This window comes from Cucurbita pepo, chromosome 6, assembly GCF_057944985.1.
Source record: "Cucurbita pepo subsp. pepo isolate OVF chromosome 6, ASM5794498v1, whole genome shotgun sequence".
Classification (NCBI taxonomy): domain Eukaryota; kingdom Viridiplantae; phylum Streptophyta; class Magnoliopsida; order Cucurbitales; family Cucurbitaceae; genus Cucurbita; species Cucurbita pepo.
Window position 1 is genome coordinate 16,309,370 of NC_141803.1, and position 18,514 is coordinate 16,327,883.

General features: G+C 33.9%; 1 protein-coding gene across 1 annotated transcript; it reads right to left on the reverse strand.

The window, feature by feature from the left end:
• Positions 1-15,684: 15,684 nt before the first annotated feature.
• LOC111796927 (uncharacterized) lies at positions 15,685-17,699 on the reverse strand. Its single transcript, XM_023679739.2, has 5 exons — positions 17,319-17,699; positions 16,936-17,207; positions 16,628-16,839; positions 16,260-16,509; positions 15,685-16,178 (listed from the first exon to the last, which is right to left on the reverse strand). Exons 2-5 carry the CDS (start codon positions 17,194-17,196, stop codon positions 15,861-15,863), a joined length of 1,041 nt encoding a protein of 346 aa, XP_023535507.2. The 5' UTR covers positions 17,197-17,207; positions 17,319-17,699; the 3' UTR covers positions 15,685-15,860.
• Positions 17,700-18,514: the final 815 nt, after the last annotated feature.

Below are 18,514 nucleotides of genomic sequence, written 5' to 3' on the forward strand. Positions count from 1 at the left end.
TATATTTATAGAATGGTTAGTATCACGTTTCAAAAATGTTCATAAACTTTCAAAAGTAAAATTGAATATCTATGAGATGGAATGTTTCTATCTATATATTGACGGTAAGAATTTTTTTTAATTTTCTTTATAAAGGTTTATCGTGTTAATGTTATTTTTAAAATTTCATGGGTATTTTTTAAATATGGTATTAACTGAAGCTAATATTAACGATTTTCCTCTAAAACTAACGGAAAAAGGTATTTTTTTTAAAACCTTTTTTAGAATTTAAGAATATTATTCAAACTTTTGAAAGTTTAGGTGTATTTGCTAAAATTGGAGTTTTGCATATCATATTGTATTGCACGTAATCCATGAAACCTTGGATTCAAGTATTAGGCTATGTCGTGAGGAACGCCCGAAGCCTCGGACATAGGTTAGGATTGAGTTGTTTACCGAGCATAGGACTCCACAAGTCTCTCAGGGAGAGTGTCTAAGGGATAAGAACTCAAAACTCGAGACCATCCCTACAAAACTAGGTACCAAAATACCTATTACGGAGGGAAAGAAGTCAAAGAATCAGCAGAATAAATAAATAGAGGAAGGGTTAACCCTATGCAAAAGTTGTTAGAAGATGAAAACAAGTCACCTTCAGGGAAGTGGGAAAGTTAAGAATTAAGGCTCATTTAAGTATTCGAGATTTTCTAGCATTAGTGTTGACACCTAGTGTTTTCAATTGAATGTATTAGTTTGATAAGAGGATATGATCCGGTCATGCGGCTATTTATTGAATATAAGGAACTAATCAAGGTATGTTTGAAAGTGGCCTTGACGATCGACATACTAAAATTTGGATGAAACTGTAAGCTAAGTCCAGGTTTCATCGGGCCTTTCAACCTTCTATACTGGATCATACCAGTGACATACAGATCAACACTATTATTGTCCCCCTTCGCAATGCATAACATATGTCACCTATCCATGTTTCATAAATACTAGACTATCTTGACATACGTTCTAGACTACATACATGTGGCTATCAATAAGTTATATATTACATCTTCATTTTCTTTATTCTAAAATATTTAGATTTTAGTTATAAATTAAATAACAAAAATAATTTACTCATTAAAATTGTGCAGTACTTATGAATAGAATTTAGATAGAAAGAAAAGTAGGTGTTAACCTAAATTTAAAAAAAAAAAAAACATAGAGATAAATGATGACATGATGATGATGCATGATAATATAATGATGTAAGATGCATGATGATGAGATGATATAATATGATGATATTCTATATTAAGAAAATGTACATGTATTAAATGCCATGATGCATTATGACGATGAGTTTTCTAAGACACAACCCTAATTGACATTAATGATGATGAACGTATGAAGGTCAATGCATGCATATTACCTAGGGTAATGTGTGAATGATGTATAGGGTTGTGTCACAAAAATAATTTAAGAGGAAAACTATAGGGACCTCGGGCATATTGTGTGTTCATATACATCGAGTTACTTCCCCATTTATGATGATGAGTAGAACGTGACTATGATGATGATCATCATCATCATGCTTCATATGATACTCGAGGGTTTGTTGACCTTCGAACATCTAGCTATGGACAACTAGTCTGACTATGATGGGTCCAGGGGAGTGCAAACTGTCTAGGGATTCATGCTCACAAGTGTAGGTCGTGTGTAGGGAAGTACTACACGTTCAATTTTGTCCGAACTGGAGGCTACCCCTATGATGGTTTTAACGATAGGTCCCTGATCACAAGTTGTATGTTTTTGCATACCCCTAACCCCAAAAGTGGGGTCACTTACGAAGTATTTCTTAAAATACTCAAGTCGTGTGCTACTTATATTTCAGATAAAGGCAAAACACCCTTGTACGAATGATGGCGACATCGTAAGTAAAGACCATGGCACATGCATAGGATAGTTGCATTTAAATTCTTACAACATAGGTTATTATAGTGTCTGTTCAATTTTAATATTTATTCGTTTTATTTAATATTTCATATATTCTTTTAAAGACGGTTTGAAACATGTAAGTCCATGACAATGTTTTATCATGATATTTTCAATGTTTATTTTCTACATAATAGAGCATATTATGATGATGGTAGTGATTTTAAGTTTGTAAAAATTTAGGGTCGTTACACACCCTCCAAAGTCAATCGGGAGAGAAGACACTTCATCGTAGTTAGATAAAGTTTAGAATTTTAGAAAACTTATATGGTCGTTTTCTCCTTGATTTTTTTTATGGTTTTGGCTGATTCTTAGTCTATGAGATGATCATATGACATACAACATGCACGAGATCTCATATTAAAATCATGGTTCAGTGAAATGATGCACATACTTACATACTTATCACAACGTAAATTTCTTACGAGATGTACAAACATCTTCATTGTATTTCATTTATGGTTATCATGCATTACGTCATTATATCTCGCAAGTCATAAACTTGGTCATGTTAACATAAAATGAAATACATGCATCACATAGTTCATTCAAATATCATAACATAAATAATACCAAGTAAGTAGGGCTCCACGGTACGTGTTATTCACATCTAACCTAGCTTGTAATTGTTCCAACATTAAGTTCACTTACAGTTTTAGCCTCAACTTGGTTCTTAGCTCACCCTATTTGATCGTTCCTAGGTTCGATTCAACCGAAATTCAATTTCACCTAGGATATTCTATTCATTAAAAAAATCAAGCTTAGAGTCTCTTCATAGAACCAACGTTAAATATTATGGATTATCCAAAATAGTAGTTGCATTAACCTTTCCCGGCCTTAGTTACATAAAAAGATAATAGTCCAAAATAGTCAAAACGAGCCAACCGAATTGAGAAAGTCGACGAGAGACTTTTTTTCAATTTGATTATAACAATTATATTCTTTTAAATGTGTATTTTAAAAAGTTATGTTATAAGATTCTTTAACTTTTTAGTGTTCCGAGCTTTTCTTATAAGATCTTAGCTGTTTTTAACATGCATATTATAACGACTTTAGTCAATCTAAATAACGCTATGGGTTCGTTACAAACTAAAAGTTTAAATCGTTATATTTGAAGAAACACTAGAATCTCACCTAAAACCCTAAATCCTAAGGGAAAGGACCCACGTGGAACCCTTTTCAAAGGGGAGAGATTTTGGGGATTTTGGAAATGAAATAATTTTAAATTTAAGAAAAAATAAATAGAAGACAATATTTTCAAAGGGGACAAGAACTATTTGACCCGACAAATATTTGCTTTCCATTTCGTTGTCCCTCACCAAACGAATTGGTCAAACCAAAAGCAAACCTCTCAACTCAAAATCTTGGAATTGGTACCATCTTTTTTAACCTTTGGTTTATTTACCTTTTACCTTTCTATGTTTACCTAGGTGGGTCAATTTTTACCTTACAATTTTGGCGACCTTCGTTACTAATTACTCGATCACACATGGTGTAATTACCAAAAAGAAAAAAATTTACATCATAATAATCATCTCGGGTAAAATATGTCCCAACATAGTCAAACAAATAGAGAGATGGAATATGTCTATCATATTGGAACTTCACCAAATAAGCAGGTGGAAATATAATTTTACGAGAGGGAATTCACTCTTTTTCGTATAGGAAAAGTAGATGAGTAATTCTCTTAAATGTTGATTTGGAGACTTGAACAATGGGGCGCCACCTTCTCACCAGCTTGAGAGGAACTTATTTTACAGTTGAATTATAAACAAATTATTCATTAGAAGATCAATAGTACTTAAGGTGTAAGATGTAATTACAGGGGTAAAACGAATTTTTGACCCAACTGTAATTACAAACAACTCGTGAATGATTGACCTATTTGTAATGATTATATCAATGAACCCAACTTGTCTAGTATTGAATAAAAATATAACTCTAAATCTATAGTCGAGTGATATGGTGTAAAATGTAATTACAGGGGTAGAACGAACTTCTGACCAAACTATAATTAAGAACCACTCGTGAAAGATTGACTTGTTTGTAATGATTATATCAATGAACACAACTTGTCTAGTATTGAATAAAAATGTAACTCTAGATCTATAGTCGAGTGACAAGGTGTATGTAATTACAGTGGTAGAACGAACTTTTGACCAAACTATATTTAAGAACCACTCGTGAAAGATTGACTTATTTGTAATGATTATATCAATAAACACCACTTGTCCAGTATTGCACAAAAATGTAACTCTAGATCTATGGTCGAGTGACAATGTGTAAGATGTAATTACATGGGTAGAACAAACTTTTGACCAAACTATAATCAAGAATAACTCGTGAAGGATTGACTTGTTTGTAATGATTATTATCAATGAACACAACTTGTCCAGTATTGAATAAAAATGTAACTCTAGATCTATAGTTGAGTGACAAGGTGTGAAATGTAATTATAGGGGTAGAACGAACTTTTGACCAAACTATAATTAAGAACCACTCGTGAAGGATTGACTTGTTTGTAATAATTATATCAATGAACACAACTTGTCCAGTATTGAATAAAAATGTAACTCTAGATCTATAGTCGAGTGACAAAGTGTAAGATGTAATTACAGTGGTAGAACGAACTTTTGACCAAACTATAATTAAGAACCACTCCAGAAGGATTGACTTATTTGTAATGATTATATCAATGAACACAACTTGTTCAGTATTGAATAAAAATGTAACTCTAGAAATATAGTCGAGTGACAAGGTGTAAGATGTAATTACAGGGGTAGAACAAACTTTTGACCAAACTATAATTAAGAACCACTCGTGAAGGTATTTGTAATGATTATATCAATGAACACAACTTACCCAGTATTGAACAAAAATGTAACTCTAGATCTATGGTCGAGTGACAATGTGTAAGATGTAATTACAGTGGTAGAACGAACTTTTGACCAAACTATAATTAAGAACAACTCGTGAAGGATTGACTTATTTGTAATGATTATATCAATGAACACAACTTATCTAGTATTGCATAAAAATGTAACTCTAGATCTATACTCGAGTAACCTACCATTAATGATTGAAAATTAAAATTTATAATTGCTACGTTTTTAGAATCCTCTTCCTAGCTCATAGTAACACTATACGATTGTTTGATAAGCGAATATTAGAAGAAAAAAAATAGTAGAAGCATATGAAGTTGGTAAGAAGCATTAAGTGGGTTGAAAAGGCATCACTCTTCTTGGAGTTAGTGGATAAAGCACAAGACAAGATTTTGTTTTTAATTCCGTAAAACACAAACATTTGTTTAGTACCCAAAACATAATTTGCTTCATTAATGTTTTAAAACAAAAGTAATCTTAAAAAGGTCAAAGAAACAGCTGTTTCATGCTAAGCTCCAACTATGTTCGAGCCTCCACTGTCGGAATGCTTTTTTTGTTTATGTTTATAATTATTTCAATGTCTTTCTCAATGCTTCCATCGCAATCATATGGTTTTGAATGCTCTTAACTTTGTGTAGTGTTGCTTTCTTATGACACTATTTAAAAGTATCCAACCCAATTTCATCATTCATATAATATTACGTGTTGGATGGGATATGATAATATTTTTATGGATTAAATGTTTCGTTGGTTGTGAACAGTCTATCGTGGGAGATGCTCGCTTCTCGCCTGAAAGAAGTGCTCGCTTGTTAGTCTAAGGAGGACAATATTTGCTAGTGCTAGCGAGAATATTGGGCCTCTAAGGGGGTGGATTGTGAGATCTCATATCGATTAGAGAGGGAGAACAGAGCATTTTCAAACCGAAAACCTCTCCTTAGTAGAGGCGTTTTCAAACCTTGAAGAGAAACTCGAAAGTGAAAGCCTAAAAAGGCCGCTTGCTTTGTTTTGGGCTTCCCCATACCCCTTAATGCTAGTCTCGCCAGAGTGAATCACGACTCTCCACAGTAGTATGATACTGTTCACTTTGAGCATAAGTACCCAAAAGGCCTCATATCAATGGAGATATATTTCTTACTAATAAATCCATGAGCATTCCCTAAATTAGTCAATATGGGACTCTCGCCGAAAAATCCTCAACAATCCTCCCCCGAACAAAGTACATTATAGAGCCTCCCCTGAGGCATATAGAGCCCTCGAATAGAATGGACTCACCTAATTTTGCATCAAAATAATTTTAAATTGACCCCAAGCAATATAAATTAGCTAAAAATAGTCATACTAACCTAGTTGAAACTAGTAGAAACGGGTTCGAACGTATCAAATCTAAGTCAGATCAAAAGCTCATCCAGAATCGTCAGAAAATGTATTCTCCGACTAACTCCAAATCACCGACATGGGTAGATATCAAAAGAGAATTCGAAGTAAAATTATTATAAACAAATTCATTAACAATAAATAAAGAAAAAGAGTGGTAGCAGACCGTATAGAATCAAGATATGTTTGACTTGGTCCGCAGACATAGTACCAAATTGTCCTGTCGCTTCGAATATCCGACAAAATTCCTCCATGTTAAAATAATTATAATTTTTTAAAATAAAAAATATCCACAGACAATTTGTTAACTAAACTATAATGAAAATGCACATGTGAACAACTAGTTTATTTAAAATATTATTAGTTAATTAAAATTTTAAATCTTATTTAATTCATAGCAACTACTCGTATCCTAAATCTTATTTAAAATACTCAATAAGTGACCCTACTATTCAGGTTAGATGCAAACACACACAATCATGAGTGGGACCTATCATATCAGTCTATATTCCTTAGGTGGTTATCTTAAACAACCTAATTTGATGTGTATTTATTAATCTACACATGGTACACACGAGCGAGTATGGACCCATAAGTCGGTTCGCACACCTTTTAGACCCCTTTCTTGTCGAACGAGCATTCTCTGATAGTTGTTGATGTCGGACACCCATTAGGAATAGCGACTATCGTGGCAGCATTATGATAAACATAATGATCGTTTTCCTGCCTCATAACGTACGTGTCCGTATCATAGTAAGGGGTATCTTCAGATGTATGAACACATAATGATGCATGAAGTCCTAACATTTTTCCTTTTTTATTATCATGTATGACAACCCCTCTAATGGTTTCCTTCATATTATATCATTATCATAACGTTTTCATACGTGAAATCGAGGTTGTGTATTATGCCGAAAACGTCTTATTACATGTCATTCATATCATACATTTTATCATGTCACATGTATCATATCATAAGCATATCATGTCATACCATGCATGTATCATGTCATAAGCATATCACAACATGCATCATATCGTCAAACATATCATATCGTTCACGTATCATATCTAAAATATATCATCAAACGTATCATATCATGACTCTTCTATCATATCATTCACGCAGCATATCATAACATAAGTCATAACATTTACATAACGTATCATAGTCATATCATTTCATAACACATATCTTATCTTCACGCTCGATTATATCATCAAACACATTATATCATAACATATATCACATTATTCACATATCGTTATATCTAAACACATCTCAACTATTAGATAATGTTGTTATACATCTATAGTCTCAATCACACTCGTATGTAAATTAACACACTATTTCTCTCAAACGAGACATGAATTGTAACAATTGCATCCGGTAGAAATTTATACTCATTATAACCCAACCATAATTCTTTATGGGTTAGGTTGAGTTGGTTCGGGTCCGTTCGAGTTGTTTAAATGGTTTATTCAAATTTTTGTTTTTATTAAAAGTAAAATGTTAGTTTGTAAATTGTATATTTATTTATTTTCAAACCTTTAATTAAGATTTATAACACAATTTGAATTCATATTTTGAAACTTTATGTGATGTCTCACATTGATTCGGGAGGAGAACAAAACACCATTTATAAGGGTGTGGAAACCTTCCCCTAGCAAACGCGTCTTAAAGCCTTTAGGAGAAATCCGGAAGGGAAAGCCCAGAGAGGACAATATCTGCTAGCGGTGGGCCTGGGTCGTTATAAATGGTATCAGAGTTAGACACCGGACAATGTGCCAACCTTCTCGTTGTTCCCCGAAGGGGGCTAGACACGAGGCGATGTGCCAGTAAGGACGCTGGGCCCCGAAGGGCGTGAATTTGGTGGCGATCTCACATTGATTGGAGGAAGGAAAGAGCGTCCTGCTTGGGTCGTAACAAATGGTATCAGAGCCAAGCATCAAACAATGTGGCAGTGAGGCGGTGTGTCAGTAAGGATGCTAGGCCCCAAAGGGGGTGGATTTGGTGGCGGTCCCACATCGATTGGAGGAAGAAAAGAGAGCTAGCAAGGATGCTGGCCCAGAAGGGGGGTGGATTGTGATGTCCCACATTGGTTCGGGGAGAAAAGCAAAACACCAACAAAACATCATTTATAAAGGTGTGGAAACCTTCCCCTAGCAGATGCGTTTTAAAGCTGTGAGAAGAACAATGTGCCAGCGAGACAGTGTGCCAGTAAGGACGTTGGGCCCCGAAGGGAGTAGATTTGGTGGCGGTCCCACACGATTAGAGGAAGGAAAGAGCTCCAGCGAGGATGCTGGCCCTAAAGGGGGTGGCGGTCACACATTGATTGGAGGAAGGAGAGGCGGTGTGTCAGTAAGGACGCTATGCTCCGGAAGGGGGTGGATTTGGTGGCGGTCCCACATCGATTGGAGGAAGAAAAGAGCGCCAGCAAGGACGTTGGCCCCAAAGGGGGGTGGATTGTGATGTCTCACATTGGTTGGGGAAGAGAACAAAACACCGTTTATCTGGACGCTGGCCTTGAAGGGGTGGATTGTGATGTCCCAGATTGGTTAGGAAGGAGAACAAAACACAAAAAAAACACCATTTATAAGGGTGTGGAAACCTTCTCCTAGCAGATGCGTTTTAAAGCCGTGAGGAGAAGCTCAAATAAGATAATATTTGCTAGCGGTGAACCGAGAAGTAATAAAAAAAATTATTATATAAATAGAAATAAAATAAATAAATATATATATATATATATATATAAATGTATAATCAAAAATAATTTTTGAAGTGATTCAAATCTAATTTAGGGACTCATGAAATTTTCTGATGAATGGAATCCAATCCAAAACAAGTTCATAATCAAACCAGAATTATACATTTTAAATTGGGTTGATCGTATTTCTCGAGTTATCAATTTTTTTAACATTTTAAATAATGAATGTAATAAATGTATTCTTGAAAATATTTCGTATATAATTTTGTATAGTAACATATAAATTTTGAATGCTTTCCTCGTAAATGTTTGATAGTTAAATAGATAAAATAATAATAATAATAATATAAGGTTGAATTAAAAATAAAGTTAAATTGAAAAAAAAAATAAAGAATAAACATGATAAAAAAAATTAATTTAAGTTGAAAGATATTTAGTATAAAAAAAATGTTTCATAATGTATTAATTATTTTTAGTTATGTGGTTTACAGCTCTCTAAGCATCATTAACTCCCACTTAAATAATATCCATTTAATAAATAAATAAATAAATAAAAACTCTGAAATTATTATAAAAAAAAATAATAATAATAATAAAATATTATCTAATTATATAATGATGTTGAGCTTGAAATATTGATGGCTGATTAATTTTCAAATTTCCACTTACCGACTGCTAAACGCGCTTTTTTTTTTTTTTTCTTTTTCTTAAAATTATCTTTATCGATCGTTGAAATTTTTGGGTTTTCGTTCGTACTATCTTTTTTATCATTAGTAAAAAAAAGAAAACGCTTTTCTTGCCTTCTCTCAAGATGATTCATCGAAATTTCGAGACGGTTTATATGAATATGACATAGGGATTATGTCAGGTAAATGTAATTTTGATCGATCGATCATAGTTAGCCTTGAATCTTTCAAAAGAAACGAAAACTTAGCTAAGGGTGTTAGGTTTATATCGAGTTAGCCACTCAGGTGAGAGGTATGAAACAAGTTTGTGATGGTTCGACGTGTGATTCTAATTAGGTAACTTGTTGGGTTGGATAATCGAGATGACCTACAAAATAGACTAACATGCTCCCGTGCTTAAGTGAGTAACAAAATCGAAGGGTGTGTTGATTTGAGTAACGTTGGATTGCATGCATTCTTTAGAGAGTGTCTCCCAGTTGACACACTTGATAGATCGTGCATGAGACCAGTGGTGTCAAAATCGGCGATCTTGAGGTCGTCGTTCTAATCAATGAGTTCTCTTGAGACATCGTTACCCATTTGAGTAATTAGCTCTTACTTCATCAGCTTGACTATATGACCCTCGAGAGATGTACTTTTTCTTGTAAGAACGTGCGAGCCTAATGATATGATATGTGAATTCTAAACTTTCTTTTATGAGTTAAAAAACATACGAACGGATAGATTTCGAACGTTTGATCTTTTGATCAACAATATGTGTCGTAAACAATATGAGATATGTATATGTTGACCCGTCAGATAAATACGACAACTAAACTAAAGCTGCATAGTTTTGTTTCTTGACTCTACAGTTCTACGTACTCGACACTCCTTGAATATATATCGAACCGCTACGTGAAAAGTAAGGTGATGAATAAATTAAGAAAGCGAGGGAAACAGCTGCAAAGCAACAAAACATGAGAAAAAGGAGTTTTCTTTACAAAGATACTATGTTTGACTTTTTTTGAGATAAGCACAAGAGCCGACATTATTTTACTTTTGACTTAAAACGACAGCCAATGAGAGAAGAACACGTGTCGGACTCTGAAATCCTTAAGATTCTTGTGGGCCCACTAAGGCAGAGGTTCTATGCTTTGGCCTTTGGGTTGAATCCGACAAAGATTGGGACAAAAAGTGACGGTGGAGAAAAACAATGAACTTTTTTTTTTATTTTTTTTTATTTTTTATTTTTTTAATTAATTAATTTATTTATTTTTAATTGTAATAGTCCAAAAATAAATAAATATTATTATAAACAAAAATTGTAATAATAAATTAAAAAAAAAAAAAAAAAAAAGTCAGATTTGAGAAAACAGGAATGTCTAGTATATTTATAAGTGATATTACAGATCTACTTAGAAAGAGATTTGTTCTGTAAGTTATATTTTCAATCTCTTTCGTCCTTCATCCATTCTGTTATAAATTTTTTTTACTTGTCCAATTATTTAGATTTTTTTGTTAGGTTAAAATCATTCTAGAATCAATAACATTTTAGGTAGGAGTTTTAGGCCAAACAATCATTAAAAAAAATGGCCTGGAATATATTAAAATAAAAATAAAATAAGAAAATACAGTAAAATTTGACCCGAAATATTTGTCAGAATTAAACTTGTAAGAAAATAAAATAAAATAAGGAAATACATTAGATTTTTGGGAGTAAGAAAATAAAAAGGGAGATAAAAAAGGTAAAATAAATTTTGGAAGGAAGAATCTATTAATAAAATTGACTAATAATATTTGTTTACAAAATTAAAAATAAATACTAGAAAAGATTTATAATTTGGACTATATTAGTAACAATATATTCTCTAAATAGTAAGAATAGAAAATAAATATTTAATGAAAATAGAATTATATATATATATATATATATATATATATATATATATATATTCAAGACTCTAATCATAAAGTCTCCAACGGTCACGTGAAGTCTAAAACATGAATCATTGTAAAATTTAGAGAATTGAAATTGAAATTGATGTCATGGTTCATATAGATTGATTTGGATACAAAGGACAAAATCGAACTTTGTTAAGGATAACTTTGTGACACCAGCCTAAGCTAATCATGTAAGTGGCCTTATTATCGGCATGGTTATATTTGATGTTGACACATGCCTCGTGGTTCTGCATGTGTTATATATATTGATATGTGTGAATTGTTTGTGAATCGATATGCTTATGATATGTTATATATATGTTATAATATGTGAATTGTATGATAATAATTACGGTACGATGTGTTCAATGATATGTTTGAGATAGGATACGAGAAGGATGCACAAAACGAAATGTAATGATAGAAGTAAGTTACGTTCATGAAACGTTAATGTTAGGTTACATACTGAAGTGCTATGGATATGAGATATTGATAAAGGAATACAGTTAAGTTATGGGTAGAATGGGATAGGTGTGTGATAGATTGATAGAACGATAGCATTAGGATTCGTTCCTGTGATGATATGACTAAGGTACGTTCATGTATCGACATGACTGTGATAGGTATAAGAACGTTAAGGCTATGATAAGTTAGGGAACGATATAACCACGAAGTGTTTACGATATGATATGATTATGATATGACATGTGAATGACAGATATATATATATATATATATATATATATGTTGTCATATGATATGAAATATGTTATGGTACGAGATATGTGATAAATTGACATGTTTATGATATGATATATTGTGATTCGATATGTTATGGTATGATATGTATATGATGAAATGTTATGTTAAAAGCATGGGACGTTCTGTTATGTTTCCTAAATTGTGTGTATACCACATGATATGAATGACATGAAATTACGATAGATGATATGAAATTTAACCCCGTTAGAATTATGTATGATATGAGAACTGAAGAATGAGAAACGAAATGATATGAATGATGAATGATATGTGAAATGATATAAAAAAGGATATGATATGTACAGAACGCTAGCGGGGTTGTATTAAATGATAATGAAGATGAAAAAATGTTGGAACCTCATGGATTATGTGTGTTCATGTATTTAGGGATACCCCTATTCCATCACGAGGGTATGGACACATACATCTATTAGGCAGACATAGTATCGTTATGTTTTACATAATGTTATCGTGACAGTTACTAATTCTAATGGGTGTCCGGCAAAAGTTGAGCTACCAAAGAAGGCTCACCCGACAAGAAAATGAGCCAACGGTGTAAGAACTATCTGGTGAGCCCATACTCGCATGTATGGGTTGTGTATATAGTATATGGTACACATCCAAGCTGCTCAATTAGAATAGTATCGTAGCAAAAAATAGACTGATAGGTCCCGTCATTGCATTCGCATGTTCTTGCATTTAACCCCGATAGTGGAGTCATTTGCTAAGTATTTTTAAGCCACATGCTACCTTTATTTCAGACAAAACATTCTTGTATGACTGACGAAAACATCGCAATTCGAGACTATGACACATGCATAGGCTATTTGTATTATTTTTTTTTAGACTTGCTAGAATAGGATGTTTTTTTTTTTAAAAAATTTAAACGCTTATTTATTTTATTTAGTCTTTTGTTGTGTCGTTTTTAAAAGTGTTTTTCAAAACACTTAAGTCCATGACAATGTTTTAAGCTAAACGTTATATTTTGTGAAAGTTTAAATAGACTATTTCTGCATTTAATGTTTATGATATATATACAGTAACGACCTTAAGTTAAGTAGAAAATTTCCGATCGTTACAATAATGAAGTGATTAAAAACATTTTAAATTTTAGAGAAAAAGTTTTAATAAAAATAAATAAAGAAAATAAGTTAATTAATAATAATAATAATAAAAGATAATATGAGATCATCGATCTTATCTCTCCACCAACCTCTCGTACCTTCTTCTCTAGAATACTTCAATCAACCCCTTTATCAAACAACCTACCAAATAAGTTAATTAATAATAATAACAAAAAAAAAAAAAGGATAATATGAGATAATCGATCTTATCTTTCCACCAACCTCTCATAACTTCTTCTCTAAAATACTTCGATCCACATACCTTGTATGGGTAATTCCAAGTTAAGAGTGTGTTTGGCAATGCCAAGTTAAGACCTACCTTGTATGGGTAATTCCAAATTAAGAGTGTGTTATGAACACAGACTCTCCACAATGGTATGATATTGTCCACTTTGAGCATAAGTTCTCGTGGCTTTGCTTTTGGGCTTCCACAAAATACCTCATACCAATGGAGAGAGTATATGATCATTCCTTAAATTAGCCGATGTGGGACTTTCATCGAACAAAGAGTATGAAAATTGGCAAAATTAACGTGTGAACAAGAGAAAAAAGGGAAACAAATACGGAAAAAGAAGATGATAGATCTGAGAAGTATTAAATTGTTAGTCACATGGGTCATTGGAAGACTCTACTCATGCAAAGTCTCTGATGTCCGGAAGTCTAACACATGGGCCATTGTAAAATTTAGAGAAATAGTTTTACAGCAGTTTGTACTTGAAATTGATGTCACAGGCACACATAGGTCATCAAGAATAAATTGGTGACACTAGCTTAAGCTAATCAGATAAGTGACCTTATTGTTGGAGTTAGATAATTGAATGATGTAGGATGGTGCATGCCCCAGGCACCTACATGCACCATATTATTTATGTTATGTATATGTGTTGTATGTAATGACATATGATGTTATGCTATATATGCATGTGATATCCATTACGCTATATTGTGAAGGAAATGGAATACTGTGTAGGTCATGTTATGTCATGCATGTAGGTACTATGTCATGAATGCAAGGAGAAAGGAATGATGTTAAAGTTATGCTATGAATGTAAATCATAGGGACCTCATGCATGTATGTAGGTCATGTGCAACGGGATACTTCCCCGTTATGTTATGTTAGTATGGACGCGTACCTTCGATATTTTGGATGAGGCATTACGATCATGGTCAAAGTTTTTGATAGCATATAACCCGAGTAGAAATAATTAACAACTAGTCACATTCCTCTATAGTACTTTTGAGAGTATTTTAGTTTTAGGGAGTGTAGACATGATTTTGGTGACGGGTCATACACCTCAGTATTGACATAACAATGATAGCAACGACCTATCTAACATGAAAGCTTCGCAGCGGAGGCTTGGAACAGGCATATGGCATGTGGCCATGGACAACACGTCCTAGACAAGTATGACCGGGATATCTGGACATGTGGCCACAGGCAACACGTCTTGGACAAGCATGACCATGACATAACGCACACTTCATTCCGCTCTCTAATCGATGTAGAATTTCACAATCTACTTCCGTTGGTAGCAAATGCCCTCGCTAGCACACCGCTCGGTGTCTGCTCTAATACCATTTGTAACAGCCCAAACCTACTGCTAATAAATATTGTCTACTTTAGCTCGTTACATATCACCGTCATCTTCATGATTTTAAAACACATCTACTAGGGAGAGATTTTCATACTCTTATAACGAATGCTTTGTTTCAGTTTCTAACCAATATGGGATCTCCCGAGGAATATACTAAATGAATTTTAATTTATAAAGATAAAATTGAAAGTTTAAAACGTAATTGTCGATTTGACGTTTAAAGGAAATATATTTTAAGAAGTGTGAGAACGAACGTGTAATTAAAACGGCAATCCTAACCGGTTAGTTCATAGTTAACCTTAACAATTACTAAAAGTGATTAAGATTGTTATGTAATTACTTTTACCTCTCTAAGAACAATCCAAAACACACCTCCCAACAAAGATAAAATGGTTCCTTACGCAAAAACAACCGAGATAAGTTAGCTAAGCTATGTTCAAATTGGTGGAGTATTATGAAAACAAATTCTAGAGAGAAAAATGATTAAGATTATAATCAAAACATAAAATATTATGCATTTTTTAATTTAATGATGATATAAAAAAAATTATTGTATTTACGACCAATTTTAAATTGATGTGTCGAAGTTATGGACTAGCAAAGCTCAAATTCAAATGATGAGACGGAAAAGTCATCTAAGCCCAAACTCACACTACCGTAAAAAAGCTCTATAAATAAAGAAGTCTCCTTCATTTTTTTGAGTTCAAGAATTCGAGAACCGAACACAATTAAGACGATTCAGAAAACTTTTACATTATTCAACATAACAACGATAGTAAACTATCCACCCTCCTGTCCCGACAGACATCGATGAAGTAATCAGACGAGAAGTACCCTTAGTATGGCTTCAAAGGGTTGCCTCTGAACTAATAGATGGCGGAGCGAGAAGTGCTCTTAGTATGGCTTCAAAGGGTTCAGCCTCATGAACTAATAGATGGCCTTGATTTGGAATCTCATGATATTGAATCCATGTTAGCTTTTGTGCTATAAAACGGTTCAATTCAATGGGAACCATTCGGTCTTCACTACCTTGCCACATATGAACAGAGCCCTTATTATCGGGAAATGGATTGGTCAAGGCCATGAGATCAAACTCCCATTTTCCACAACTACATAGTATGTCTCTGTTAAAAGAATCATGTTGACCTTGTTGTAATACTTTTTTCTGAAATAGTTACAAAAGAGAAAATATTTTAATGCTTTAGCATATTAATTATGTTGAACGTAATCATTTCAAGATACGTACCTGTTCAGGACGTTTTAATAGTCGGTTTAATATGACTTCATCAGAATCAGAAAACATGCCTTCCCTACCCAACTTTGGGAACCATTTTTGTGTCATCCACCAATAGAACAACCAAGGTGTGTAATGTGCAATCCAAAATGTACGTTTGTAAGATGGAGGAAGCTTCTTAAATGATTGTTGAGATAAAGCGGAAGGAAGAGAAGGCCACCAGAAATTAACGGTAGGAACCACCATGGAAGCGCCTAGGAGTCTGCAAATATTGCTCCATCAATCTATATAGTCTATACTCAAATCATTTAGATTGTTGTGTTTATCTAGTCTCTATACTTTCAAAATATTGAATTGATGATAGCGAAATAGACAAATACCTGTGTGGGATATACTTCAGACAACTCCAAATAGCGTATGTTCCAATTGAACATCCCATTACATAAAATTTTGTGCCGATCTCCAATCTGTCAGCTAGTTCTTGAATATCAAACGCCTCGGACTTCACTGAACGTGCTGGATACGCATCACTCTCACAGTAACCAGCTCTATCGTAGATCAATATATATACCTTAAGCTCTTCCATAAGTTCCTAAAAATCAAAAGATCGAATACATTTTAGTGGAGTAATACAAGTCGAGGGGAATATTCGAGCCATGAGTAAGAGAAAAGAAGAATAATTTAGTACTTGAGAGATATGCAATTCCATATCTTTGCAGCTATCAAGGCCATGGCAAATAATGACTTTGAATTGAGCCTCTTCCTTAGAAACTCCGAGTTCTCTATAGGCTAAGTACCTTCCATCATGGAGTTGTACTCGAGGTGAAGTCATCGCAGGACCATTTGGGAACCCACATTTCTTAGCCGGTGGAGGCTTCAAAAGTGCTCGATGAACAACCCATATGATTAGAGCACCTAATGCAATCGTTACTCCGATTGATATAATCATGTTCTAATTATCTGCAAAAACAAGAACATACGGTGATTAACGATCAAACCCATTAGAAACTACAAAAAGAAAGAGAAGAACGATGATCCAATTCGAAACTCAGATGAATTCGGTGCCTTTACCTTTGTTTTTGAATAAGAAACCCTAGCCAAAAGCAAGAATTTATACCATCAAACGAGTATTGAACTCGAAATTGTTTCATCTAGAGTGAGACCAAATAGCTTAGTTGTAACCTTACGTAACGTATATTATGCATTAATTTCAAGACGCTCGAGACAAAGTTAGTTTCAACAAGTTTCACTTTAATTTTGGGATAACTTAGCGTAGAATATACTCCGACATATTCCCTCTCATTACATGCAAGAACCATACGTTTCCCATTTCATTATGAACCTTTTCTCCTTTCTTCTCTCTCTTACATGCAAGACTTTCCATTCATGCCTTATTCCTCCTCATCCTCTCTCAAAAAAGTGCCAAAAACTCTTCACGCTCTTCGAGTTGTTTGAGGGGTCCATCATTTCATGGAAACGATATCTCGGGAGACCTAGTTTAAATAGAATTGAAAATTTCGATCAGGAGGGAGTTGAGAGATTTTTTTTTTTTTTGTTGGCTAAATGGGGTCGGAGACGATAATTATATTCCTCATACCCGTCTCCACCCATGACCACACACAAATCTCCAATCACTTATATTGAAAAATGGATTGTTTGTTTTGACCCGTTACGTATTGTCCTCAGCTTCACGATTTTAAAATGAGTCTGAAAAGGAGAGGTTTCCACACCATTATAAAGAATTGGGCTGTTACAAATGGTATCAGAGCCAGACACCGGTCAGTGTGACAGTGAGGACGTTAGACCTCCAAAACTCTCTTCAAATTGTTTGAGAGGTCCATAAGCCCATGGAAAGGATATCTCGTGAAGACCTGCTTTAAATGAAATTGAAAATTTCGATTGAGGGAGGGAGTTCAGAGATTTCTTTTTGTTGGCTAGATGAGGTCAGAGACGATAATTATATTCTTCATACCCGTCTCCATCCATGACCACACACAAATCTCCACTCACTTATATTGAAAAATGGAAACTATTTGTAACAGCCTAATCCCATTGATAGCAGACCGCTTTAGTCCGTTACGTCTTTCCCTCAGTCTCACGATTTTAAAACGAGTCTGGTAGGGAGAGATTTCCACACGATTATAAGGAATTGGGCTGTTACAAATGGTACTAGAGACAGACACCCGGCGGTGTGACAGCGAGAACGTTGTACCCCAAAACTCTCTTTAAGTAGTTTGAGAGATCCATCAGCCCGAGGAAGTGAAATC